General features: G+C 33.7%; 1 protein-coding gene across 2 annotated transcripts in view; it reads left to right on the top strand.

Moving 5' to 3' along the window:
• Positions 1 to 15,425, top strand: part of LOC136273098 (hemicentin-1-like) — a 179,275-nt gene that overhangs the window by 106,079 nt on the left and 57,771 nt on the right. For both annotated transcript variants that reach the window (XM_066076997.1, XM_066076996.1), the window contains exons 9-10: positions 1,572 to 1,859; positions 1,980 to 2,258. In XM_066076997.1, the coding sequence (XP_065933069.1) occupies positions 1,572 to 1,859; positions 1,980 to 2,258 (567 nt within the window). The remainder of the gene's footprint in view (positions 1 to 1,571; positions 1,860 to 1,979; positions 2,259 to 15,425) is intronic.

Below are 15,425 nucleotides of genomic sequence, written 5' to 3'. Positions count from 1 at the left end.
ATCACAGAATAGATATAATATCCAACAATGTAACCTTTATATCGTCCTATTGTAGAAGTCATATTTAAAGCACGCAAACATCCTTTATATCAAAAATAATGTAGGAGCCCTTAAATATGAAAAATACTTCACTGTTTATTTCTTTCGTTTTAAATAATTAGTAGATGATACCCTGGGCAAGCGCGGGAATTATTTAACACTTTTCACATTAATATGATACACTGCTTATTATGTTGGAACTTAGAAAGATACCTTTTTGTTCATTTTTCGATACTGTGGCCGATTTTTTGTTTTCTGAATTACTTTTAAACCTAACCTTTTCTTCAAAATTGAAGTAAATTGACAACTTAGAAGCCTGTCAACACATGCATTACAAAGCAAATTAATATCTCGTTAACCCCATCTTTTGACAGACAAATTGCCATATTTTGAACAAGTGCGTATATGTAGACTCCGAAAACGGTGTCTGAAATGTTTGCAGAAATTCGTTCCTGTTGACTCCATTTTCGGAGTCTGAATAGACTGCTCTATACCTATTGAAATCCCTAGAGATGGTTAAATGAAATTTTAAAAAGTGTTAAGAAATGAAAAAAAGGAAAACTAGTAGACTTATTGTTCACGGAACAGTTAGAAGCATTTCCATCTTTCATAATGATTAAAAAAAAAATTCCGAAAATGTTGATAATTATTGAGTAATTCAAGAAAAATCAATATCCGAAACAAACAAATAAAAAGAAAAACTATTCCTCCGCAAGGTGGTATCGAACCGAGAACCCTTGGATTCGAAAAAAAGAGCATAACCCCTACGCTATGTCGCTTGTTAGGTGAGATAAGGTAAACATTGTTGAATTGTGTAATCAATTTAGATGATGATAGAAAGAAGAGATCCAGCGTTATTCCGTCCATCTGAAGTTGATACCAAGGTTAACGTTGTGAACCCTTTAGAATAGATAGGCGCTTAGCGATTGGTTAAGAGGACATTATTTGTTCATCAGTTTATTAATACAAATCAGTGCTGCTTATAAACAATGTGGCTTAATAGCGTTGACTAAGAAATACACAGGCCAGGTCAAACTCTTGTCGCCGGCTGGTATTTGGATTTTTTATTAAATTGTAGAAAAGATACCCAGATCTGTCGAAAATCATTTTAGGTGACTTCTTTTGATCTCTGTTTTGTGGAATCATATTTCAAAAAATATTCTCTATTGATTCAGCAAATAAAATTTTGGTGTGTCGAGGAACCTTAATGCTCATGGCAATTTTCATTCAAATTCGCCGCTTAGAAAGAGCGATTTGTGTTGTTTTAATAATTTCCGAACAACCCTCGTAATGTTACCTCAGCTCCTGTTTCCAACATCCTATTCTATCAATCCAATCAAAAAAGGATGTTGTTTGATATTGTATAGCGTATTGTAGAGGAACGGTTTTGCACGTCTTATTTTAATTAAATTGCCTATCCTATTCAATGCAAAGTTTGTGAGAAGGTATGTTTTAAAAGTGTAACTTTTATTTTATTTAATGTCTTTGCTTGATAATATTTATAATAAAAATGCAATTAAAAAATATTTCAGGCAAACCCCGGTCATATAAAACAAATTTTACACTAGGAGTCACTGATACTACTGGGATTGATTTTTCAACCATTGTGATTGCATATCCTGAGCCTTCGATTGAATTGGAACATGAAAATGGAACTGTATCCGATCAGATGATGAAAATTATTAACAGAAATGCAGTGAATAATTTTACTATTCAAATCAGTCAAGCAGTTGTTAATCTAAGTGATTTTGGAGTTTATCATCTTAAATTACGAAATTCGTATGGAAACTTTAAAGTGATCATAAATGTAATTCCTCAAAGTGAGTATGATCAGTTTTATGATTATTACTAGTATACAAATAACGGGTTTGTTATACAAATAACTTAACAAACTAAGTCTTATAACAAGCTATAACTTATATGTAATAATATACATACAGGAAAACCAAACGTGCCAGTCAGTATTGAAATTGTATGTGAAGAAACACGTGCAAAAGTGCAATGGAAATCATCTTTTAATGGTGGAGACCCACAGTTATTTACTGTCATTGCTTCAAGTGGTCAGCAATCTAATAACATATCAGACAGAGGAGAAAATGTTTTTCATTCAACATTTGTACAACATCTCCAACCTTCTACGATGTATGTGTTTTATGTATCTGCACAAAATAGCCATGGAATCATCTCGTCAGAAAAAAAAAGTTGCACGACATTAGCAGGTACAAATGCTCATCATTGATTTCTTTTTTCTGAATATAGATGATTGAAGTGGTTGATCCATGTATTTTAACTCATCAAAAATATTTAATTTGTAAGACGTTTGCCACAAAGTCTCCCCGTCTTCTTTGTTATTGATTAACTCAACTTCCAGTAAATGTTTTCACAAGTTTATACATCATGTCATATAGTGGTATAAGCTCTAATCAATTATAAATCAATCTCTAATTCAGTCTAAATTGCTTACAATGGACATGAGTATATATACCCTTTCAGCTTGAACGGGTAGTTTCGTTTAGTCACGACCACCTGTGCTGATCATAATTGTAAATTCAGTGATTTAATTTGAAAGCAGTATTATATTTCCAAATACAGTATCAAAAATATCAAACTGACCAGCACAGCGTCGAGAGATACGAGATTACAGCCTCCCGCATCAGTACATAGCATGAGTAAAAACATGTGTATAGGTTAAAGGTTGACAGAAAGCATGTAGTTTGTGACAATCATGCTATAGGAAAGTTAAAAACAGCCTACAAGTATGGCAAATATTGTTCTCCTGTCCCATACCTGGACGTATGAGATCACACTACTGCGCAATTGAATTTAAATTGTACTTGCCCAAAGACTTTCCAGTAGAGTGAATAATATCTTAATAATTGCACAGCTTGTACAAAATTGTTTTCGTCCCGGAGGGAGATTTTTTTCTGCCTTGTGCCAAGAGCAGGAAAGCATCCTTGATATCCCCTAATTGGGATGAACCTTCAAGTGACGTACCAGTCGGAGCATCTCTTAAAATTAAAAACAATTAAGAAGCCCAGATTCCACTTTGCCATTTTCTTAGGGTCTGTATTAGGACGTTGTTATATTGTTGATGTTCAGATCCTTTAACGCTTTTTCTACTTTTTTGTTAATATTTTCCGTTCCATTTTCCGTGGGGATTTGTAGAGAACAACCATATCTTTGATATATTACTTCTAGTATCAGGTGTACTATAATGTCTGCTGACTTGTCGGGAATAAAAAAAAGCTTCTAGCCATCCAGAATAGACTTTAATGAATGACACGATGTATTTATTTTCTGATAAAGATGATGCACTACTAAGTCATAAAAGTACTGACATTCCCATTTTTTACTGATAAACTTAGACATTTACTGACAATGTACTGACATTACTGATAAACTTAGAAAAGTACTGACGTTTTTTCTGACGGTACTGAGAAACTTAGAAAAGTACTGACAAACTTAGACAGTACTGATAAACTTCAATAAGTACTGACACTTTTTTACTGACGGTACTGAAAAACTTAGAGAAGTACTGACAAGTACTGATAAGTACTGACACCATTGTGTTTACTCCCGCTAGAGCTTAAAAGGTGTGAAATTGTATTAAATAATGTGTCTTTTAATTATGATAAAGAATTAAACGATTATTAAACTTATAAATAGCATTTTCCTAGAATGAAAATGTCAAATTTATATGTAATTTTAAAGTGAAGGAGAAATTGAGCCTTGTTTTTTGAAAAAAAAACACCCAGAAACTGGCGGATTTCATAATATTAATGTTGTTAGCTTCAGTTTTGATAATTATTTAGAAAAGAAAAGTCAGTAAAAAAAAATTGACACTCTTGAGCTGAAGATAAATAATTTTAATCACCCATAACAACACCTAGTTATTAGCATTCAATCTATCTGTATTACCCATGCACGGATTTATATGGGATCTGGACCCACCTACCCCCCTTGCACTCTCCATGGAAAAATGTAATTCCTTAAATTTGCATAAATTAAAAATATGGCTCAGACCCCCCCCCCCCCCCCCCCGGGAAACATAAACAACATGTCTACTCTTTTGAAATGATTTTGGGGTCGGCGCATTTTACATAGTAAATTAATGCGCTGTGTTTCCGAATACTTATTATCGCGGTAAGCTTGAAGCGCTTGGGACAGAGGCCGAACGTGTTTATCAACTATTTTGTCATTGTGAAATAATATAAATCTAGAAATGAACCCTATCCATCAATTGAAGCTGGAGGAGACTAGATTTTATCTAAACATCTGACTCAACATTGACACAAATCTAGTTAGACTTGTATACCGATAAACCGCTTATATATCCTAATACATGTATTTAGACAAATGACCGTGTTTTGTAATTTGTTAAATAAAAAAAAGTGGAGGACCCCTGGAACCTGCCTGAGTTAAAGCGCATAATAACACAACATAATTAGCACTTGCAGATAATCACACCGATCGACATGATCACCTATATTTTGACTGTTTTGCCTGTAGAAGTGATGCATATAATAACATAGTCTCCATGAAATGTCTGTTGATTCTATCTAGCAGGAAGTAGATTAGTTAATTCATGTATCTAAATCATGTAAATCCCAATCGATGATAGCCATTTTTTATTTCCTGAAAAATCATGAGAGAGAGAGAGAGAGAGTGTGTGTGTGTGTGTGTGTGTGTGTGTGTGTGTGTGTGTGTGTGTGTGTGTGTGTTTTAGAGAGTTGATTTTTTCGAAAGGGGGAGGGGGGGGGGGGGGGTAGTCCGGTTCTTGACACATTTAATTTATCACAGTGTGCATTGTCCAGTTCAGTAATTCATATGCATTATTGATTAGAATTGTCTTCACGCATGTACATATAAAGCAATGATACAGTTCATAAATGATTAAATGTATGTTTAATAATGCCGGTGACGGGTAACGTAAACACACACAAGCATGATTTTAAAACAATGTTTCGGGTTTAAGATTAGAAAAAAATATCATACATTTATTTAAATCTTGTTTGAAAAATGAAAAATATAAGAGAGAAATTAAGTTTTAATTCATATCACCATGTCAAATGATGTTCTGAATTTAAAACTTTTCCTTTTCATGTTTGAAATTCTTAGAACTGATAAATCAAAATTGTCAAATCTGTTTTCTTACTTAGCAAACGGGAACAAGTATTTAGGGATGTTAAAACAAAATATTGCATTATTGTTAAGCAGTACCGAGCATTCAGATCTTAGGACGTGTGTGTATATACAAGTACACGTGTGTCTGTCACCTCTTTGTTCCCAATCTCGCTACCGTGCACTGCAAATTGTCAAGGATGGTTGTGTACAGTAGCCATTATATAATCCCTTACTGGTCGTTCAGATATTAGGAAGTGTGTGTGTGTATATATACATGTACACCTGTGTCTGTCACCTCATTGTTCCAAATTTCGCTACCCTGCACTGCAAATTGTCAAGAAGGGCTGTGTACAGTAGCTATTATATAACCACTGATCGAGTGAAAAAATGTCAACATCCTCTTCTTTGAAAAATTTAACTTCAATTACCCAGTTGTTAAACATGTGTTTTTAGGTTATTTGATCATTTGATCTGGTGTGAAATAAAACATTGATAGATAAAAGATTAAATTGACCGCTCTTAATCTAAATAAACAAAATCAATATAAACTCTCTCTCTCTCTCTCTCTCTCTCTCTCTCTCTCAACTCCTACATGTATAGAAAACACTAGTACTACATTTACATGTATGTCGTGTATGTTCTAACCAGTGCCGCGGATTGATAAATAATTGGTCATGAAATTAGGATTGCAGGTTAACTTATTAGGAAATAAATTTACGGGTAAACTATTAGTAAAGAAAGTGGGCGCTTAAAATGTACATTCGGCAGGAATCTGGGCGCACAAGGAAAGTGAAAATTTCATCAATTAATTTTGAATATTTTTCGAATTATAACCGTTATTTGGTTTCTGTTGGATGTGGAATGAGTGGAAAAATATTTGAAATGCAAAAGGTTTTATCATAATATGGGTCTAAATATAGCAACACGATGCAATTCATATAAAATCCTACTTATTTACAACTGTTTTTAAATGGTTTTGTTGTCTCTGGGTCTTCTCTCCACAAAGAATGTGGGCGCTTAAGATGTAGATTCGGCAGGAATCTGGGCGCACAAGGAGAGTGAAAATTTCATCAATTGATTTTGAATATTTTTCGAATTATAACCGTTATCTGGTTTCTGTTGGATGTGGAATGAGTTTATTATAATATGGGTCCAAAAATAGCAACACGATGCAATTCATGCAAAATCCTACTTATTTACAGCTGTTTTTAAATGATTTTGTTGTCTCTGGGTCTTCTCTCCACAAATTTGAAACGTGAAAAGGTAACACATTTCAACATTAAAAATGTCGCTTTTTAAAAAAAGATGGAGAGATGACCCATGCCAGAGATGACTAATTATGTACTTTTTCAAATTATTTTTTGAAGGATAAAAAACAAAGTCCATTGATATGACAGTGTTGTTTCAAACAGTACTTTATAGAGCATATATTGACAAGTCTCCGTGGCTCAGTGGTTTTGTCCTGGATTTAGTGAATACATGTATACATTCAGTGTTTGGGGTTCAAATCCAACTGGTGGTCTTTTAAAAAAAATTAAACATTTTTGTTTTAAATGTTTGTTATTATAACATGATGTTGAATTATAATATACCGGTATATTTTAATTTGTTTTTATTGATTTCTAGATCTGCTGTATGAACACTATAAAAAAAATTCTGTTCTTATTACTAGTTTTTTAGGATATACACAATATAACTTCATTAAAATATGTTTTCATTAACATTTCCAACTAGTTATCGGTTTACCTCTCATTGCCATTTTTTGAAAGCTTTGTGGGTTTTTTAATAACCGGAATAGCCATGTACTTCGACTCTCAACATAATATATTTTTGTTGAAACCTGTACATAGCCTTTCGAGGTTATAGACATTTAAATCCCAATTGATTCGTGTCGAGGATTCCTGCAAACTTACAATCTTGTGCGCTCACTTTCTTTGAAACGTGTAAAGATAACATATTTCAACATTAAAAATGTCGCTTTTTAAAAAAAGATGGAGAGATGACCCAGAGGTGACTAATTATGTACTTTTTCAAATGATTTTTTGAAGGATAAAAAACAAAGTCCATTGATATGACAATGTTGTTTCAAACAGTACTTTATAGAGCATATTGACAAGTCTCGCATGGCTCAGTGGTTTTGTCCTGGATTACTGAATACAAACATTCAGTGTTTTGGGTTAAAATCCGACTGGTGGTCTTTTAAAAAAAAATTAAACTTTTTTGTTTTAAATGTTTGTTATTATAACATGATGTTGAATTATAATATGCTGGTATATTTTAATTTGTTGTTATTGATTTCTAGATCTGCTGAATGAACACTATTTTCGTTTCTTTTTACTAGCTTTTTTAGGATATACACAATATAACTTCATTAAAATGTGTTTGCATTAACATTTCCAACTAGTTATCGGTTTACCTCTCATTGCCATTTTTTGAAAGCTTGTGAGTTTTTTAATAACCGGAATAGACATGTACTTCGACTCTCAACATAATATATTTTTGTTGAAACCTGTACATAGCCTTTCGAGGTTATAGACATTTAAATCCCAATTGATTCGTGTCGAGGATTCCTGCAAACTTACAATCTAGTGCGCTCACTTTCTTTAATTCAAAATCAATGCAAACTCTCTCTCTCTCTCTCTCTCTCTCTCTCTCTCTCTCTCTCTCTCTCTCTCTCTCTCTCTCTGTCTCTCTCTCTCTCTCTCTCCTGTCCGACAAACTGTACCAATGTTGGTATAAAGTTAACACGACTTTAGCATGTCACCATGCTCCTTGTAATAGTAGATTTTTTTTAACGCGGTAGGTCTAACTACCGGTTAGCCTTACATGTACGTTGTATCCCGCATCACATTTTATATACAAATGATTTTTTAACATGTGATTAGCTGCATATGGCAAAACATATTGAATTAAAACATGAAGATGTTTTACTACAAAATGAAAATAAAAAAAATGGCATAGTAAGTCATTTGCAAACATCCAATTCCAGTTCCACCCCCTTCCTATTTTAACAACACATTTTTATGTGTAACAAATAAAGCCACATATTACACATTTTTTTAATTATGACAATTTTTCTAATCATAATTTTGGATTAACATTAAACAAATTAAATAAAACAGACCCAGTTTATATTTCAAACTTAATATCAGTCTTTATAAACCTTACACTGTATCTAGGTAGCTTAATTAACGGTGAAAAAATGACATAAAAGAAAAAAGATAAGGTAAAATTGTATTCAGTAGGAGTAAAAACAATAGGGCCAGTACTTATCAGTGCTTGTCAGTACTTCACTAAGTTTTTCAGTACCGTCAGTAAAAAGTGGCGGTTCTTCTCTTCGTTTATCAGTACTGTCTAAGTTTGTCAGTACTTTTCCCAGTTTCTCAGTACCGTCAGTAAAAACGTCAGTACTTTTCTAAGTTTATCAGTAATGTCGCTTCATTGTCAGTAAATGTCTTAATTTATCAGTACAAAATGGGAATGTCAGTACTTATTTGACTAAGTAGAAATCGGTATGGTCCAGACAAGTTAAGTCCCACTTTAGCCATAGGGAAAGGTGGTATATCCGTTTCTTGCAGTGGGGGCTGTTTTTAGCTCACCTGAGCTGAAAGCTCAAGTGAGCTATTCTGATCACATTTTGTCTGTCGTCCGTCTGTACGTCCGTCCGTCTGTCCATATGTCTGTCTGTCCGTCTGTAAACTTTTTACATTTTGAACTTCTTTTCTGAAACCGCTTATCCATTTTCAATTAAATTTGGCACAAAGCATCCTTATAGGAAGGCGAATATAAATTGCAGAAATGAAAGTCCGATCTGTATTCAAAGCGGAGAAAACCTTGAAACTGTAGAAAAAAGGGGGTGCATTTTTAAAAATCTTCTTCTCAAGAACTACAATTCAACGTAGTTTAGCATAAATTATCCTTATGGGAAGGAAAATATAAATTGCAAAAATTAAGTGCTAATTCTGTTTCAAATCTGAGTTATTACGAAAATAATAATAAAGGAAAGGTGTGTTTCAATCAGTTTAATACCTTCGGGTTCGGCATCCGGTAAAATGGGTGGACAAGACTTGGCCTGGGCAAAACAAAAGATTTGCAGTTATTAATCTGCCAATCTCATTAAAATTTCAGGATATTTGATGGACCAGTATATTTGTATTTGCTGTAAATATTGCTGCAAAATAATGCGTATTTGGAATTGACGATTGCCGATCTGCCCCGGCTTTTATTTTGCCCCGGCCCCAGTTTGCATACCCATTTTACCAAGACTCGTATTCCATACTTCTAAAACGAGGTTCTTTGTTTAAAGCAGCCATGACATTATACGAAAAAGGGTCGATCTGACTATGATGAATTTGCTTGTTGTGCAACAGTTCGCGTATGAAGGGAAATTTTAGAAACATGCAAAATATATTGATGCCGATTTTGTGAAGTAAGTTGAGGCTAAATATTTCAATACGTTGACAGTTTTCACACATGACGTTGGTGTTGGCTTGTTCTGATTTTCGTTTCGTTTTTATTATTTATGCTTTGTAACCTGGGAACTATCGTCTGTATTTCGTGATTTTTACGTATCAGAGACTTCGGTAAATCAAACAATTAACTGTTTACCTGTGCAAATTAAGCAAAATCTGATGTATCAAAAAAGTACTGAAATACAATTCATTCTATCGGTAATTCGGCATTTTCTTTTGCGTAATTGTAGATTAATGCAATAGGTTTTGTTGAGATGCTCGGCATTTTCTCGAGTTTATTCAGTTTAAATAGAGTTTGATATCGCTGACGGAAATATGTAGGCATATATATGTATATATATGATTCATTTCGATAAAATAAATAGTGTTCTTTATTTGTTATACAGTCATGTAGTGCATGTTTCTTGTGTTTAATTGTTTATAATTTCTATTTACTAACCATATTTTATTATTATAACATTTTTTATTATTTATTATTATTATTATAACATTTATATAACGCTAAATATAATAAAATTACTCTAAAGCGCTTTACATAATAAGTTAAAACTACACAATGAGCATACACAAATAAAATTGAGTAATTATAGGCATATAAATCTATAAAAAGAGGTTTACATATAGAAAATAGGCTAAACAGTTTTTAAAATATTCATAAAACATTTTTAGCACAGATTAAAGACTGACGATCTATTTAAACTGATAAAAGGGTCAGTTATAAAACGCTAATTTAAAAAGATGTGTCTTGAGTGACTTTTTAAAACTGGTCAGATTTTCTTCGAGTCTTAAAACTCCGGGAAGACTGTTCCAGAGTTCAGCTGCACTGACATCGAAACGCCGATTTCCATAAAATGTGGTACGTGCCTTGGGCTTAACCAGAAATCTCGAGTTCTCTGATCGAAGTGATCTTGATTGAAAATATACATCAATAAGGTTCTGAATGTATGCCGGTGACTTCTCTTGCAAAGCCTTGAAAACAGTCAAAACTAGTTTGTATTGAATTCGAAATTCCACAGGCAACCAATGAAGAGCAACCAGCACCGGTGTGATATGATCATGCTTCTTGGTTCTTGTTATTATTCTGGCAGCTGTATTTTGAATTCTCTGTAGCTTTGACAAGGAACTGGAGCCCAACCCATACAGCAATGCGTTTCCGTAATTAAGCCTTGATGTGACAAGGGAGCACACTAACGTTTTGCAAGCATTTTCCAAAATGAGTTTACGAATTCGACCAATATTTCGAAGTTGGTAGAAACACTGTTTAGAAATAGAACTAATCTGGTCATCTAAAGTCAGCGTCCGGTGAAAGAGTACCCCAAGGTTTCTAACACAGGAAGTTGCATCAATAATCTGACCGTCAAAATTTATTTTGCAGTTTCCAAATGCGCCAAGTCTGTTTTTAGGAGAATATATAATAAGTTCTGTTTTGTCTTGATTTAATTTAAGCATATTGGTCTTCATCCAATCACTGATATCTGAAAGACATATTTGAGTGTTAAGCTTCGAATTATAAGCAAGATACAGAGATTTGCTCACAATTCTATGTTCGTACACAGATCTTAAACACTAAAGATTAAAATAGTAAAAAAAACTGTCAATATTTATTAAGAAAATTTTCTAGGTCTGTTTTTCCAGAAACCAACTTTAACAACTTATTGAATTGTAAACTTAACCTTTTTTCGCCATTATTACTCCTTCTGTACATGTGATCCTTGACTGTGTTTGTGTACATTTGTATAAACTGATTTTGAACCTCAAATACCAGTGAACTGGTCTTGAGTGAATAAAAGAATTGAAAATCTTAGGCCATTCTTTTTATTTCCATTTTAAATGCTGAATAGGAAATACCAAGTTAAAAATCTTAAGCTGAATGTAATAAACTCATGTGAACCAAATATGACTCAAACCTAGGCGAACTGTGAGCTCTGTATCATGCTTATATTTCTACGATTGACGCTGAAATTTTGGTTGAACATTAAAAATTATATATGAATTAGAGTATGTTAAATTCTTGTACACACAAAATAAAAGAATGATATTCTGTATATACATACTATTTGGGGCCCCGTCTTTATACAATAAATAATGTGAAATCTACATCAATTTTGATAGTTTTTCAGACACGAGTAAATAAAAACGACATCTTTAAAACAGTTTCCATAGTTCTGACACATTTCTGTTGCGGGGATAAAGTAATTTTCGCTATTCCTACGAAAATATCACAGCGGAAAATTATCCTGGCTTGTACGCAAAGTAAATAACAGTCATTTAATTATAATGGAGAAGACAAATAAAGAAGATGGGTGGATAAGGCGTGTAAAATGCCCATACGCGGTCGGACAGGCTACTAAAAAATGAAAGTATCAACAAATCTGATGTTTTTTTTAAAATCATTTAAAAGAATATTATATATTTAACGAATCATTGATTTGTAACCTGTAGGTATGTTCAATACTTGGAATATGTCGACTCAAACAGGCGTATACGTATCAAAACCTGCAAATATTGTCATTTTTTAGAACTTCAAGGCATTTTTTTATAGAGTGGGTATGTGCTCCATATTTTTCTCATAGTCTAATTAAGGTCTAATGGAAAACAAAACTATTTCAATCAACAAAAACGTGGAGAGATGACCCACTATACATTAAAAATATCATTTTGTATCCAAACAACTAAATGTATTGAAAAAATAATACAAGTCCGGTAATTCGTGACCTTAGTCACACATAATATTTAAAAAGCCGCCTTTGTTGTGTCTGAAATGGCTCAGTGGTTAGAGTATCTGGCATAAGCTAACCGTAGATATCTAGGGTTTTTATGTTACGGGTTCGATGCCACCAAAATTTCCGACAATATATTTTTTTCTTATTTTTTGTTAAATATATTAAAAACTGACTATAGTTGGAAATTTTGCTTTTGCAAAGTTGTATTATAATATATTTGAATAGATTTAATTGGAGATAATTGAATTTCACTACTAAACCGAATGGGCATTTGCGCCATCTTATTCCCCCATCTTTTTTTTGAATGTTTTTAATTTGAGGAATTGAGCACATTGAAGTACAATTTTCTTCTTCACATCTATACATGTATGATTTTTTAAATAAAAAACAATAACTATTATATTTGTTTTTAAAATACAATAACTAGTAAGTAGTTGATGAAAATAATGTACCTATATGCTCTCATATATTTTGATCGCTTTACAAAGTGGGGGGGGGGGGCAGAACGAAATATAGGGAATTGGAAGTTAACAACTTAACTGTGTACCCCTACCAAATGTTTAGTTTTAAATCTTGCGTAGGATTTTCTTATTCTGGTAAGAAATCGTATTTAATGAAGGTACAATGTCAAAGATTACGTGTATGCCAAAATAAGTGTAAAATTCGAATACTTTACAATATTTAATTTTTCTTATTCTACCGAGGGACCAAATGGCACAATATCTTTTGAACGCCCATTGTTGCTCAGGTGAGCGATGTGGCCCCATGGGCCTCTTGTTCTTGTTACTTTTGGTTTGACACACCACACATCCATCTAGTTAAGAATGTAACCTTTGATATAGGTTAGGCATATTATATTTCTGTCGAATGACGTCGTAAGTCTTGCCCACTCCTATTTGTCCAAGTGTGTCATGGTATAGTTGCACCACTAAAGACTCAAACTCTCGTGGTACATACAAGCGAAGTCTTGGGTATTCTGCGTCTCCGTCTGACAGATTAATCCGTCGATTTCCAGGAATATCTTTTCTCTGGTTGCAGTCGCTGTTTCTTTTTTAGCCTATTTTTCAATTCCTTTTTTTGTTCGTCGTTTATTGTCTTTCTTTAACGTCAACATATTCCAGGAGGTCAATGAACGGCTTTAACAATTCATCTTATTTCACATTTGGCTAGTCTCTTTGGTGAGAAGGCATTTGAATTAAACACTTTGACTTCAAAGAAATTATCTTTCACATCTGGTTCATCACAGTCAGATTGTTCTTCCGATTCATCGTCTTTACTTCCAGTTGGTACTCTCTACAAAGATATCTGCCCAGCAGTTGAATCTGCCTTCGAGCTACTCCACTTTGCACAGTTGTACCCAGCAAGAACCCATAATTGATTTTTTTAATTCTGTATCGGATGTATACTTCATTGGGTTATGGTTTGTCCTTATGGTTAACTTAGCGCTGTGAAGATAGAGATCTAACTTTTGGAGGGCATAGTGTATAGCAAAAGCTTCTTTTTCAATAGTTGACCATTTGTCTTCGGTTTTGCTCAACTTATGAAACAGATAGTATATTGGTTTGTCTTCTCCTTCATCAGTCTTCTGAGTGAGACAGGCTTCAATACAATTGTCAATAGCATCGGTATATAAGATGTAAGTCTTATTAGTGTGAGGTTATGCCAATAATGTTAAGCTCTCTTTAAGGAAATCAAACGTGTCTTGACAGTAAGGCGTCCATTTGAATCTGGCGTATTTTTTGGTTAGGTCAATCAAAGGTTCCGCTATTTTCGAGAAGTAAGGGAAGGATCTTGGATAATAGCTGCACATTCTTATGAAACCACGGACTTCTTTGACAGAAGTAGGTGCAGGTTACTTTTGTATAGCTTCTACTATCTTCGGATCTGCTCTCCGTATTCATTGATAATGAAACCGAGATATTCTGTTTGTTCTTTAAAGAAACTGCACTTTTTTAATTTCAGTTTTAATCCGTGTTGTCTCAAGCGATAGAACGCGTCTTTGATATGGTGTAGGTGATCTTGCGGTGTTTCAGAAAATATCAAGATGTCATCTAGGTATGCAATAGCAAACTCCTCCTGTCCCTGAAGAACCATGTTCATCAGTTCTTGAAAGACTGTCGGCGCGTTACTCAACCCGAATGGCATCCGATTGAACTGGAATAGTCCTTTATGGCAGGCAAAGGCTGTCTTATCTTTACTAGAGTCTTCTAGTTTTACTTGCCAATAAACACTTTAAAGATCCAAGGCAGTAAAGTACTTGGTATTTCCTAGCAAGCATAAAATGTCGTCAATTAATGGTAATGGAAATGATACCGGCTTCACAATCTTATGATAGCTTCTAAAGTCAACACAAACGATCTGATCCATCTTTCTGTTTCACTAACACTGAAGTAAATGATCAGGGTGATTGTTATCTTTCTATTATCCTGGCCTCCATCACCTCCGCTATCGCCTATCTATAATTTGCAATTGTCTCTTATTGAGGCGGGCTCGGTAAGGTCGATTTTTTATAGGGTGATGACCTTCTGTGTCGATCTTCATCTTCACTGTGTCCGTAACTCCAAGATCACTATCCTTTTTGGCGAATAAGTCTTTGTTCTTGTATACCAGTCTTTGTATGGATTGTTAAAATCTTTTTGTTACATCAATCTTTCCATTGGTGTCTTGGCCGAAGAATATCTTTGAGACTTCTTTCTGGTTTACGATGGTAATACGTCCCACGATATATCCTGTTGGAATTTTATTGCCCATATTTGCTTGATTTACAAAGATCAAAGGAATTTTTCCGTTCCTGCGAACTTTAGAAACAGAGTCTTGAAACTAGAGCAGAGCTCGTGGCAAAGCCACGAGTAGGTCTTCCGTTGTTGCTGCGAGTTGAAAATATATGTGATATGGTATCAAACGATTATAATTACTAAACTTTCAGTTCTGCTTTTGTTATAAAAACATGTTGTGATTGAAAGCCTGCATATAAAACGTGTTTTGAAAAAGAAAATAAGAAAATGTTTTAGGAAAACTAACTGTCGCACACAGTTTATGTAATCGTAACAAACATTATTTAAAAAAT

Source organism: Magallana gigas, chromosome 2 (genome assembly GCF_963853765.1).
Source record: "Magallana gigas chromosome 2, xbMagGiga1.1, whole genome shotgun sequence".
Classification (NCBI taxonomy): Eukaryota; Metazoa; Mollusca; class Bivalvia; order Ostreida; family Ostreidae; genus Magallana; species Magallana gigas.
The sequence above is the reverse complement of the archived record's forward strand: the minus strand, read 5'-3'. Positions and strand labels throughout refer to the sequence as shown.